Source organism: Neodiprion pinetum, chromosome 5 (genome assembly GCF_021155775.2).
Source record: "Neodiprion pinetum isolate iyNeoPine1 chromosome 5, iyNeoPine1.2, whole genome shotgun sequence".
Taxonomy (NCBI): domain Eukaryota; kingdom Metazoa; phylum Arthropoda; class Insecta; order Hymenoptera; family Diprionidae; genus Neodiprion; species Neodiprion pinetum.
In genome coordinates, this window is record NC_060236.1 from 19104057 (window position 1) to 19118945 (window position 14889).

The 14889-nt window shown below is 40.8% G+C and overlaps 1 protein-coding gene across 1 annotated transcript in view; it reads left to right on the forward strand.

Moving 5' to 3' along the window:
* The first annotated feature begins 251 nt into the window (after positions 1 to 251).
* The window catches only part of LOC124219202 (F-box only protein 43), a 49140-nt gene continuing 34502 nt past the window's right edge, over positions 252 to 14889 (forward strand). The window contains exon 1 of the mRNA XM_046626465.2: positions 252 to 3069. Coding sequence (XP_046482421.1) covers positions 1825 to 3069 — 1245 coding nt within the window. The 5' untranslated portion in view covers positions 252 to 1824. The remainder of the gene's footprint in view (positions 3070 to 14889) is intronic.

The window sequence follows — 14889 nt, forward strand, 5'->3', positions numbered from 1 at the left end:
CATCATGTTGAAGATATAATTCAGCTTGACAATTGAAATACTTAGTATCGAACAGTAACAAAAAATCCGAAATATATATAGATGGTACTCCATTTTTCTATCATTTTCCGTCAGGTAAAACGAACCTTAATGAATTCGTAATGAAAATCTCTGGAGAACGATTGACCGCGAAGACAGACATGTCGAATTTGCAGGGTTGGCAACCGTGCGATGCGTTCCCGCCTTTCCCGCCTAGTATACCGCGGCTTTCGCTGGCGGGCGTCCCTGCCGTCCCGCCTCCTTGTCAGGATCTCGCGCGGTTTAGAGAAAGAGAAAGAGTAGTGATCGAATCGCGGAGCAGCGAGGAAGTGTGCCATCATCACAGCGTGCGTGTTGGCGGGACACGGTGTTGTTCTCAGCCTGCGATAGCGATAATATAAGCGTAGGCGTGCAAACGAGAGGAGAAGAAGAAGACGCGTTACACCAGAAAAGGAAAAAGAATCCAATAACAGAAAACAAATCTCGCCGCCAATGGGATTCGGTTCGGCTGAACCGGCGGGAGAGCAGCTGCACCGCCAGACGGCGTCCTCGCACCCGATTGGCTGAGATCCGGCGGTCGGCCCTCGGTAGGGCAACGGATAAACAGTTTTGAAAGGACTCAACTAGTCGAGTATCTCCACAGTCTCCGAGCAGGACCGGCTGCCCACGGAGCAGCAGCCAGTAACAGCAGCAGCACGCAGCGTGTCGAGCGGTCGGCGTGCGCGTTACGTTTAGTTCCCGGTGTTTTGTTGTGTCGCGCGGTCCTGTGACTGTTATCGTTTCTATCTATTCTTCAAAGAATTGGTTAAGTCGGTACGTTCGCGCAGTGAAAATAGAGGATATTATTCGCGCTCCTTTGGTCATTTACTCGTGATCGTGCATCCGATCAAGTGGTTTTTGTGTGTCTCATGTTGTGTGGTGATGCAGGTTTTCGTTACATCCGATGAACGTGAATGAATAAGGTGCGTGTCAAAAGTTTCTCGCTCAAATACATATCCATTCAAGTCAAAATATTGTAAAACCCACGTGTGTTTGTTGTTACTATTTATCTCCGCCTACCGTGACTCTTGTGTGTGTGTCTTTTCTTCGTGTAGTTTCATTGCCGTGACCGATCAGTGCCGTTTATTTACTCGATTGTGTCTCGTGGAGAGAATAAGACTATTGGATACAGAAGCTGCGGCTGGCAGATCGTCGATTGAAGAGGGGCGACCCGGCGTGTTTGTTTACCGTACGTTATCCTTGTCCTTGAGGTTACCAAACAACCTCGGCTCTCATTCGGCCCGATGCATCGCCGGGAAGAAGAGAACGGGAAGTGCACTCCGCTCGGGTCGTCGAATCGGAGGGTAATGAAAGTGGCCGAAAACTAACGTCGGACTCGCTGTCGCCACCGGAGACGCGGTGTTTCAAAAACAAGAAAATTCTTCTACGTCTCTTCGATTACGGAGCCCTTAAATCCCGATTGACGGAATTTGAAGATCAGGTCCGAGATCTCGTTCAGGAAGAAGTACGGGAAGAACCCTATTTTTCTGAGCAGTTCGCAAGCTCATGTGCTTGAGAATCGAAATAAAATCTGATAGATAACGACCTAAACCCTGTCTCTCTGATTCCGTCCCATGACAGATTCAAGTACGCGTCGAAAACTGAAGCCTATACCTTCACCTTCGAAACCGAAATAGACACCAGAAGAATAACTAATACTCGAGATTTCGCTGTTTCTCTTTCCCGCGCGAATCCAAGAACCCCCAACAAATACTCTATCTCTATTCCCTTTCCCGCGCAAATTCGAAAAACGAAAGACAAACCAAGATGGAGAAAACTGACTCTAAGCCGAGTTCGGATCTCGGCGATACGCCGCATCTGTCCTCGCGCAAGAAGCAGCATCGTTCCTCGATGCTATCGTCAAGTCGAACGAGCATGCGATCGTCCTACGACAACGCTGACAGCGGGTACATAACCCTGAGCTCTCCTCAATCGGCGAGCTTCGGCACGCCGGCGATGACCTCAGCGACCAGGACGACCGGCGGAAATCAGCTGCGATCGAACCCTCGCCGTCGGTACTTGCAGACCCGGAGCTCGGATCCGTGGCCGTCGGATCGCTCGTCGCGTTTCCGGTCCAAGCTAAACTCAACGGAATTGAGTCTGGAGAGCGGTTCGTCGTCGGTTCAAAAAGCGCGGGAAATTCAAATTCAAAATAGTCGAACGGCGGCGGGCGGCTTAAGCCTGACCTCGGAGCTCGAGGACCTTCTGCGGCGGCAGCATCGCGGCAAAAACGGAAAAGACGAAAGACTCCTGACCTCCGTTCCGACAACCCCAGCCTCCACGCTGCAGCTTCTCTCCCCACCCCCCTCGCCTGCTGTCCCTTCGCTGTCGTTCATGGCCTCGGAGCCTGCGGACGATGAGGTGGATGTCGAGATGAGCCTAGTCACTGTGCCCCAAAGCACGCCGCACCACAAACCGACGACGGGGGAGGCTGTTGGTTCGCCGACGACGAGCAGGGAGACCCTTACGTTCACATCGTCGGTCGAGAACCACAAGAAAATGAGCAGGCTCATGATCACCGACCCATCGCTCGCCGAGATCAGGCCCAAGAGGCTAGACTTCAGCCAGAGACCAAAGTTCGTCGGGCCAAGGAGGTCTAGAGCAATTCCGTGCTATACCGGCAGGAGCAGTGTAGATTTTATGAGCGTCTTGGGTGAGGAAAGTGACCACTGGAGGGTCGTCTCAAAGATACTCGCCTTTCTTGACGCCAAGGATCTGTGCGCTGTTAGCATGGTTTCCAAGAGCTGGCGTAGGATATGTGAGCGAGATTCTAGAGCCAGAATGCGCAGGTATCACTACGTCATTCTGAGGCAGAATATCAAAGAAAATCTCAAACTCATTCAGGCCAAGGCAAAGGCTGAGAGCGACGTTCTTGCCAGTCCAAAGAGCCGCTACGCGAGGAAAGGACTTCTCGTCGAGGTCCAGAATCTTCTGCAGGTTCCTAACAATCATCAGACTCCGTCCAGCCCTCCTGTTTCACCGAGCAAAGTCAAGTTTCACTCGTTCCTAAAAGTGAGTCTTTTTTACTATTCCTATTATTTTTTGTATACTTGTATCATTGATTTTACTTCGGTAAAATCAGCAGAGCTGATTAACTGCTGCGCAAACTTTTTCCTCTCTTAAAATTATTTAGCATACCTGATAACACTTGAATTTGAATCACATAGTGGTTTCAAATTATATTTGCTTTACTTGTTTTGTTTTCATAGGTGCTTGTATAAACAAAACTTGATTGTTTTTGAAAAATGAGGAACTCACTAGTTCTATTACACTTATGCTTCAAAAATGCAATATCAACAACTGATCAAGTCAGAATGAGATCAGAAGTTTTGAATTAATATCATTGTATTTTATGCAACGATAATATTAAAGCTTGTTTCGACATGGATTCGCAATCAGCTATATCACCAATTAATTTTATCTCTGTTTGAAGTGTATTCTTTGTTAACAATTTTTTTCTATAAATTCCTAAGAAACTGAAGTTAGTAACGTTAACATAGCAAAACACATATGGGAAAAATCACTGTTTAGCATTTTTATAGTGGCTGAAGTAGTCAAGTTTTCCAAATATGTATACATTTTTCCTTATTATAATTTACTGCATCTCAAACATTCCTGAATTTGCCGAACAACAGTTTTATCCAAAACGTGAATCATTACAATATCGTTACCAACTTCAGCTTCATCGATTACTCCTCTTCACAACGTTCTAGCGAAGCAAAGCGTGAAGGATTTTTTAAATATTTCTCATTGGTATTCTCATTAGCACTTTTTAAATTCTGAGTTAATACCTTTTATGAATTAATAATATACAAGTTATTTCTTCAGCCAATTGTCTACTTCGTGTCAAAAATTGTATAAGAATACAAGAAGCAATTCACACTGTGCCTGCAGTATTGCAGTCTCCTTGAAAATTGTGAACGGAAACTGTTTATTAAGGAATTAAAAGAAGTAAATGAAATCTGAAACTCTGCTATTGCGATAGTCGATTATAATTGATTTTACTACTTTCTTCTATCAACCGTTTTATTTCATTCACGTTGACTAAAATGGACCGAATCTTATAATTCCTATAGCAAGTGAATTTTGATTAGAAGATCGTAGGTTTCAAGTAGAAATGAGAGAGTAAACACGACCGCGATTGGTGGTTGAAGAAAAGAAATAACAACAAACAAATATAGTAGTGTAAGCGCAAATTTCATCGCCTGAAACGTGTTTTAAAAGTAATATATCGAATGCTTTTAATATATCGTAAAACTATAAAAAGGCAATTATTTTCTGTTTCCCGTTTTCTCTTCCTCATACAGTTATTATAGTAGCGTGCTTGAATATCTGTAGATATACACACAATAATCTTCCGTTGATTTACATGTATTTCGATTTATCTGATTTTACCGCGAGACGTGTCTTTTTTTTTTTTTTTTTCTCTATTTCCCAAAATTTGTTTTGCATTTTTTCTATTCCTTCGCTTTTTGTTTTCGCGTTTTTATTCCCAAGTTTCGCGAATCGCGTGCGCGCGAGTATTAGATTTCACATAATTGGATAATGATTAGCTGTTCGGCTGGCTCGTGAACGAAAGCGGAAAGTATATTACAGCAGCCATACCTTACGCAGATGCTAATCGTCGTAGCAGAGAGCTAGTGTACAGGTATTGTACCTGCACAAGTTTTTGTTGTTAAATCGAGCATCCCAATCCAGAAGAATAATGAAAAAGAGGAAACAAAGACGCAGAAAAAGAACGAAATCAGAATACGCATACAAATTCCTTCCGAGGCTACCTCCACTCTTTCTTATTCGTCTTCTCTTTCTTCTTCGTCCCGGTATCCGTATTAGTGTAGAAATAAGAAAGCCGTGTATGCATCAGGGAGCAACTGAAGTTAAAAACCACCAATTCACTAAACTAGTTAGATACATGTGTGCCTATTAGGGTGCGTATATCTTGATGATGAAGAACGACGAATAGATCGAGCAGACCAGATACTATCATCGGGTCTTGTATTTAAATTGTAACACGATACTCACTGTATTTTTCAACTAAACGTATGTAGATATATTCACGTCGTGGGTGTATTTATTATATATACTTTAATCTTTCATAATCGAAAGACTACGTATTTAATTAAATCAAAATCCAGCTACTAATAAATATTGTGAAATTGGGTACTGCCAAGTTTTCTGCATCATGGTAAGCAGAAATAATACCTATATATTCATTTAATGGGCACACACGCGCGCACACACACATACAGTTTTGCAAATTGTATACAATTATGTACCCTGTAGAGTAATTATTAAATTAGGGTTCAGCAGAAAAAGTAACCGAAAACAGATGTTCGTTGTTGTTTTTTTCTACTTGTCCGAATTTTTTTTTTTTTTTTTTGTTCTCTTGTTTCATTCTGATCGTGTGTTGATTTATCCCCCCCCCCCCCCCTCCCCCCGATTCAAGTTTTCTTGCTTTCCAAATTCTGAATATAACCTTTTCTTGAAGCTCATTAATTGTAGACGTAGAGTCAAATCAGAATCACACTATACCCAATTTTCATCAGTTTTCTGTGATCGGGAAAATTACGAATATTATTCACTCGCTTTGTTGCTCTTGGAATGTATTTTTTTTATCCTCGTTTTCTGCTGTACCGATGATCCCCGGGGATTTCATATCCAACCAAATAACGTTACACTCATCAATTCTCAAGCCCGTTATTGTTATGCTTATTATTAATATACACGTCGACGTATAGAGGTCAGATTTCCGCTAAGCCTTCATTTTATGATATATTTTATATATATATATATATATTGCCAGCTTTTATGGAATACGGGGAAAATACCAATTTACCTGCCATTCTGATTTCGGGCTATATTATGAGGCGGCATGATCTCTCTCTCTCTCTCTCTCTCTCTCTCTCTCTCTCTCTCTCTCTCTCTCTCTCTCTCTCTCGCTCCTTCTGCTGCTGCGAACACTCGATACCTAAGCGATTCCTAGGAACGCGCAAAATTTAATTGCCTTGTCAGAAACACGACCATCACGAGCGCTTCAGAAATTGGGCAATGAACAGAAAAAAAGAGAAATTTGCCGCCGCTGATTCAAAAATTACGGGTTGTCTTCTTCTTACCTGTACCCATGTAACCTACAACGTATATGTTGTACTATTTTTACAGACGAATTATCGCGATCCACTCGGTAAGGTTTTTTCAATCGTGTAAAAACGGTTTTTCAAAATCTCGTGAAAAAACCATTTTTTGAATTGTCCGCTCATGATCGAGATTGAATTTTTCGCAACGTGGACAGTTTCTGTGTATTATTAAGTTTGAAGCATTTTTCTTATAAAACTTTTATCCGATATATTACTGCTTCGAACATAAATCAACGAACCACCACAGCAATTCGAAATTGAAATATGTGCAGGTCAAGTCGTTTGGATTCAAAATAATGCTGTTTTTGTGTTTATCAACTGTCGCATTTTTTTCCCCCCGTTATTTTTTTCTCGTAATATTTTCAGAAATTCAACCGTTGCGCACAACAATCATATTTACGTTTATTTGACAAATAAAAAGTTATAAAAGTTTTTCAAATATTTCTGATATTTATTCTCATAATAATTAAATAGAATAGGACTTGTTAAGAATTATTTAAAACTGTGAGAAGTATACGTGTGTATAACAGTTCGATAATTTTTTATTACAACCGATCGTTGGAACGACAATCTCAACGCCTCACTCACGAGTACGTCTAATCGTCTCGTCATATTAAATACAGCGAGGACTGCAAAAGAGGAAAGAAAACAAGAAACGAGATAATGTCGGTTAGCATCGTTGCGGGAAGATCGTTTTACTTGTGGCTAAGCTGGGGGCTGCCGGACGCGAAGTAATTAACCACCTGACGTCACCCGCTGTCTCATCGCCTCGTTGATCATCTCGACACCGCTGCTGCGCGACGCGGTGGGCGTCGATCGTTTCGTTCAAGAAAGATGAACCGCGACGCGACTTCTCGATGGGTGGGGGTAAAAAAAAAAAAAAAAATAGCTATCGAATTTTCAATTTTATCAGAATTTTTAACCGTATTACATTACAAGCGAGTCTAAATATATGTAGAAGTATAGAAAATAAAAATATGGAATCGTTGGTCAGTAATATTGCAGACGATATTTTTATTGAAATTCACACAGTTCGTAATACTGAATTTTTACTTCTTCATTTTATGGATAACGCGAACGAAGAATTTCGGAATGTTTTGGTAAAAATTGCAATGTTTTCAGTTTCCATAATTCACTGTGCAAATATAGACAGACATTATTTTTCTTCATTCCATTATGCTTGAACAAAAACTTTTAACAAAGGGACGAACTATGCGTAATAAAACAATTTTTTTTTCAATTTTTCTGACTGCGGTGATAATGTTGAAATGACAGTATTAAACAGCTGTGTAGTAACCGTTTTTATAGCCTTTTTTTTCTCGTCTTTTTGCTTTCAAGTCAGTTTCGTGTGTTTTCTCTTTTACTTTACTTGTTCATACAATTCGCGCCACTTATACTCATTATACTCGGTTCAAAGAGAGAATCGTCACCGGAAGTTGCGAAAATTGTGGTATACATATTGAATCGTCTGATCGACATCTGCAGGCATTTAATTACACGGGAGGTTGACTACACGATGTGTGTTTATGGCTGTATAATAAAAAAGTATGAAAGTTTAACGTGCCAAATCCAAAAACGTCTGTGATAATAATTTCCGGGTTTTGTTTTGGTTCGAGTATGAATGTAGAAATTTTCAAAACTTCCTTTTCAATCGGGTGATTGTTCAGTAACGGGGTATGAAAAAAAAATTCATTACACACACGTAACAAGAAGAATTTCAAACTAAATCTTGGACGATAATATAAAATTATCATATCGATATTGAGTCATAGTGTAAAAAAGAAAATTTTTCACCACAGTCTTCGTTGTTAGTTTATTCTTCATTTGTATCCCGAAACGTTTTGGTCGATTTTGAAGAATGTTTTTTTTCAATACAGTATGAATTGAAAAAATGAAAATACATCAGAAAAGAAAAAACGTCGATGAAGAAATCGCTCCGCAATTTGATCCCCTTGAAATTATACGTGCCGAATCGCGTTCTAAGCGTCGGTAACTGTGTCGGTCAGATAAGTAATTAAGTGGAACCGCGTATGGGTTACATTGTACGGCATGTGACACTACACGTGGGATACAACCGCACACTGTTCAGAGGTTTCGTTTTCAAGCCTCCCACATCGGTTTACAGCGTATCAAGAATAATTCGCTCGCGGAGTTCTCTTACCGCAGATTCCGACTCTTGAAGCATTTACCCACGTTACTTTATCGTCTTTGCGATAATTGTTACGCGGAAACAGGAGATTCGAGCGACAAACCTCTCGTGTAGGTACTTGATAATGGAAAATTAAACATTGCGAGGAAAGTTTATGCGAAACATTAACACGGCCAGTGTTACATAGCAAAAATTGCGCAGGGAATTTTATTGGTTCGAAGAATGCTTCGAAATATTAAAGAATAATGTTATCCCCAATTCAAAAGTCTAAGAATTCTTTGCACTGTGAAGGAATGGTGAAAATTTGTCGCTGGTTGAAAGCAAGAAAGAAAACAAAATCTGTATATATGTATATTCGAGTCTCGTAGATGAGCAGAATTTAACTGCTTGTAGAAAAATTCAGCTTGTATTACCAGGATTTTGTTGGCCTGCAGTGAAGAGAATGAAAGAAAAAATTGAAATCAGAAAAGTAAAGTATTCGTTTTCTTCCGGATTCTTGCATCTGCAACTTCGAAATATTAATTTATAATCCGTTGATTTGTTGATACGTGTATACTGACCAGTTACGTGCGCATGCATACGTTTGTAAATGTAAAAAACGTAACAATGAAAGAAAAAATCCTACCCCGAAAATCGGCGTCAGAATGCGGTCGGGCAACTTTTATGGATCCCAACGCAAGAACCTGCACGGAGGTTACAGACTATACTTACTCACAGCGCATCAAAGCAGCGCTGGACCTGATACTGATACCGCTGCTGATGCTGCACCACCACTCTTGAGCTACAGGTGCAGAGCGTTCATTGCTTCCTTCGTTTAGCGCGAGGTTGCATGCAGACACCAATAACCCGACACATCAGCTGCATCGTCTGACGTACCTGCAACCTCTGAGAGCCTCTGAAGAAGCGCAATAATATTCCGGTCGTGGTAAAAGATCTGTCCAACAGTCGATAATTTTTCCCACGGCAAAGCTAACGAGTGAGAAGTGCGAGTAAACTTACAAGCACAATCGAAACGTGAATAATTACAGACTAACGATAAGAAGAAGCTTTTCCGACACGGTAGAGACTGGAAATTTTATTGCACCGTGAATGAGCTAGGCTATTGACAATTTGGACCAGAGAAAAGGACGAAGTATGAGCAATTTATCATCACCCATGATGACATTTAGTGTGTGAAAAGTTAGAAGGGAATTGGCACACTGTCAGCAGAAAATGTGATCAAGTTTGCCAGTTTCGACTAATGTAGAACAATGTTTGTGATCGATTTGGAGAGTTGGGTTCGAATCAAGTGTTCGATTAACAAGCTATAGTCTGTAGAATTTTGCACTGAAGTTTTTCGCCGCTAATTGCGCAAAGTCTGTGATAGATCGTGAGTGAAGGTTTTAATGTACATACATTTGGTTTAGATGATGCATGGACTTATACGCATGTATGAGTATGACTTAGTACGAAGCGTTATTAGTTTACCGTGGAAGGATAAGAGGGAAGGTGAGAGATTAAAGAGAGTGGGGCAGACCACGAACTTGACACCTGGATACCCAACACCATTATATTCCCGTTTGACGCGCCAGTTTTGCTTGGTTCGAGGAACAATTTAGATAAGATAATAAGCGGTCGCTTGTGTACTTTTTCTTCCCTTTGCCACCTAGCATTGTACATACATACATACATACCTGATGGTTGGTTATAAATAAACCTGGCGAGCAATCAAATCCACTAACACCGCTGGTCTCAGCAATTACCCTAATTGAAGGCAGAGCACAGCGCTGCAAGTGCAGGTTCCATTATGTATTCGTTTCAAAACACGATAAGCGTCGGTGTCAATTAGTAATTAGCTATTATGTGCACAGGTGCGTGTGAAGTGTAGATGCCCGAAGAATTGAATTTGTGTAACATGTGACGTTGGATTGAAACAACATCTTAATTTAGTTAATCACTCGAATGTCACTGTTGAAGTTGATATTGAGACATTCATGGATCATGATGCGGTATAATAAAGTTCCTGCTGATACTGAAGTTCGGTTATTTGAGAGCAAGAACTGTTTCGAACTGTTTCCAAATGAAATAACGTTGATGAGTTGAATTTGTTCCCAGTAATGCGGACAGCTCTAAACAACTTTGAATATAATCTGAGCTTAATAAGCTGCAAGATTAATCATTCGATAAGGACTTGCGTGCGATACGTTTGCATGGCACTGATCTAATGATCTCTTAGTGTGCTGCAAGTGGAAGCAAGGTGAAGAAGAAGTCGTGAACAGGTCACAGAGATAAGAATCTATGACATGCTTGGAAACGAATGAATGAAAAGACTTCCAGAAAAAGGAACAAGGTGGAATCGGCGGGTCGACTCTGCCTCATACCTGCATAGCGATTGAAGAAGGAAGGAAGGAAGGAAGGACAGACAGGCGGCAGGTGCGCGATCATCATTTCTTCCCTGCCCCTTGAGGCGCGACCTCCTTAAGTGGCCTACAGGTCGGAGAGGCGAAGGTGGGGGAGGAGGAGGAGGAGAAGGATGAGGATGAAGAGAAGGCGAATGAGAAACGGTCCGCGACTTCCTCCTCGACAGTGACTAACCGTAATAAATGGGAAAGGGGATCTTCCGGTGCATGTTGTGTGTGTCTACGCCGTCAGCGGCGACGAGGAGGAAGTCATGACAACCAGTATGCATTCTTTTCCTCTTTCTTCTTCCTGGTCCGGCACCAGTTTTTACCGTGTTTAGTGCCGATCATATCAAAGGAGAAAAAAACGACAGAAACGGTCTAAATTTCACTCTCTCTCTCCCTCGGCACCCTTTTTTTACTTTTTTCGAAAGACTAATGAGCAACGGTCACCGGCAGGTGCAGAGCTGCTTTCAGAGTTCCCGGTCACTTTCCGTCACCGCTGTTTGTTGCTCGTTGATGATCACGGAACCGTGGCTTTCACTTCAGCAACTGTCACAGGAAGTGGCGAAACCGACAGCCAACCCCTGTTACACTCATTTTTGTGCCCGGTAACGAACTGCCCGCCTGAACTCGGGGTAAAAATTTTCTACATTTTAATCGAAACGTTACGATTAAATGACTCTTTTTGACTGATGTGAATAACAGGCCTAAATTAACTGAATAATTTTTTGACATCTTTTTAATCTAGTACCATGCTCGAGTTAATGTATCTTTGAATCGAGAAACGATTTGGTTCCACTTCAGCCGAAAGTCAATGACCAAACACTTTTGTCGGATCCGACGAATGGTTGGATGCCTATGTTGAAAGAAGTTGGTTAATTCATGTAACCAGATTTTGGACGAGGTTGAAGTTAGTGGCGTTATTGTAACAGTGCACGTTCACAAGTATCGTTATTTTGCAATTTTGGAGTTATCTGGAATTGAGTTTACCGCAACAAAACAAAATTTACTTACATTCTGGAAATTCAACTGCTTCAAAGTTATTCTGAAATTTGATAATCGTGACCCCCCCAATGTTTTGTGAAGTTATCATTGCTATCTTCAAACTTGTGATTTTGGTTGATTGGAAGAAAAACAATGCCACAGTGTATAAAACATGAAAAATCGCGTCCATATTTTTGTTAATCAAAATGCAGGATAAACAAATATCCGGTGATTCGTATTATTGTAATTTCCGTTGAACGTGCACAGCGTCTTAATTGATGAATCGTTTTACCTTTCTCTCTTCATTCTTTCTCCGTTCCTCCCGAATGGCTGACGTATTTTTTCGTGTCAGTCGTCCAACGGCTAGGGTAAGATATTTACATACGACGTTCCCGCATTTAGGATAGAGCGAGTACCTAGGCGGCGTCTGGAAGGAGGAAGAGGAAAAGGAGGATGAGGTAGAAGAGAGCATCATTGTGTGAATACTGAAGAAACGAGTTGAGCGAGAGAAGAGCGAGATCTCTGACAAAGCTTACAAGGATTAAAAAGAACGAGAGGATAAAGGAAAGCAAAGAAACCTCTGCACATCCTTTTTCCTAGAAAAAATTATACATCGTTCATTCGTCTGCCAGCGTTGTCTCTTTTTCTTTCTCCTCCTTATATGCGCGATATGTACGAAAGACAGTCAAACCGATGTTAACAACGAATGTTTGACAACGTGTTTGAATTTTTAAAACTCTCTCTTTCTCCCTTCTTCTCATCAACTCTGCCTCTGTCCGTCTCTTTTCCTCGTTATCTCTGTTCCATCACGAACCGTCAGTGCACACACACTCTGTATTCAACGCGTTTGTTTCTATCCCCATTTACGATGTATACGCACAGTTATGCTTAGGTATATGTAAAAGATCTACGTTTACGTTCACATCATAATCGTTGAAAAATAATTGAGAATTTGGGGGAGAAAAAAAACCATGACCAGCTTAAACTTTTAATTGTCATACTTATTTCTTCTAAATCCCAATCGAACATGTCCATAAATTTTTACTATCTTAAACAATGGACAAACATTTGATATTTTGGAAATTTTATTCAACGATTTACGATTGTTTCGTCATAAACTAAGCGAAATATTATTGGTACAAGTATTATGTATTATTATGATTCGTAAATTATTTACATCGGTATGATAAGAATAAAGGTTTGGCGTCTTTAGAACATAATTTTTGGAATACGTTGTTTGTTTTAACGTTAAACCGTACATCGAGTTATTTGGAATATTACAGCTCGTAACGCTAGTGCAGCAAAGGCTGAGTGAAAAAACTAGATGAAGAACAAACTGTAAAGAAAGTTTGAGATAATTGAGAGTAGTTTAAAACTGTAATAAAAATGTAACAAATGAATGAAAGTTGGGTTAGATTCGGAGTAATTTCACGCCGGAATATAAAGCATCGATCTAAAAAAAAAAGTTACGACGATTTCCCGGTTGATTTACGAGAGCATTGCTATCGATGTGCGCTCGGTGATAAGAAATCTGAAGGAAAAAAAAGTACTAAAATAAAATACGTTTGTGTAGAAATTTATCTTGATGCGCGCAGGACCGGCAGCGTCTATCTGTCTGTCTGGCTGTCTCTGTTCCTGACTGACGGTCAGTTGCTATGCCACCATCGTCAGTTATCCCTGATTTGTTCCCCGTGCATACGAGCTGCCGTTTGTACATAACCGTCACACAGAGCCACGTACGTACATATTTTCGACGGTAAAAATGTGCGTGTAGATTAGGGGCTGCTCCGCGCGGCTCAGCTGCTATCACAATCTACTTGCCACACCGGAAGTCATTCTTTTTTCCCCCCCTATCTTCCTCCTTTGGTATATATGCGTTACTTGGTTATCAATCCATCCAGCGTCTCGACACTCCGTCGTCTTCGGCTTAGCGGCTTAGCGCCCTTTTTAATAGAGTGCTTCAGACTGCCAGATCGTCGGATCGATCATGAGATCGTGTCTATGCGCGAAGACTACGCGCAGCGACACCTAGCGGCTCGATCGTGTCAATTCCGATATACGTACAGAGTTGATTGAAAGGTTTCGATTTTTGTGATTAATTGGATGTAATTTACAATTAATTTTCTAATAAATTTCTAATAAATTTTTTGCCTTCTCAATTGTGCGACAATGGGATATATTTTTTTTCCGGTTTCCGTGTTTTTCATTCCGAAACTAGACAGAAAACTCATCTGAATTTCAATTTACGTTAAATAAGTCGGCTTTTGAACACCGATAACAATCAACCAAAGTAGATATTTTTGCATGTTAATAAATAACGGCACCCATGCGTACTTTCGAATTTTAAAACCCGCACCAAATATCAAAGAATTTTATGATTTTAGGAGAAGCTGAGTATTGTTTGTATTTTTTAAATTACCCCGGCTCAGCCCTTTCTAAAATCATAAAATTCTTTCAAGTCTGCAGATCTTCTTCAAATGTTTTTACCAACCCATCGTAAAATGAACTTTGCTCATCCCCATCTTGAGTCCGTAATTTAGCAAAAATTTCTCAACTGAACCTAAGAGCCTGAAGCGGACAACGGGCAATTAGACCCCTCTTCAAAGAACTACGAAGCTGACCTAACCTAAACAAATTGAACTTGTGAGGCGGGCAAAGTAACTCGGGTGCGTCCCAAAATTACTTTTCGCAATTGAGATTGATCGGCAATGAAACTAAAGATGAATGGCGAAACAATATGGCGCAGAAAACTGAAGTGTCGGTAAATGGTCATTTTAGATAAATCATACGGGTATGAAGATACAGAAAAATTTATGCAAATTACGAGTTTTCATTTTCGATGCGCAGATTTGATGTAGCGTGATAAATAAAAAAAGAGGTTTCTTGAAATTAAATACGGCGGTTCATTTCCTGCCGCCAGATGTCAGAGCGTCACATTATTTTCTTTCGTAATTTTGTGGGAATATAAGAAATTTTCAAGCTTGTTAGCAATTTGGCATAGTAGAAAGGATCGCTAAAAATACCGTTGGCTAATTTCGGAATGCCGAAAATATGACTACAGAGTCAAACAGGCGCTTTGGGCGCCTCCCGTTGAAAGTTAGGTTAGGTTGGCACGCAACGCGTAACGCTGACTGCGATGGGCGTCGTCTCGTTCGGTGGGTCGCCGTATATCAGACGGCAACTT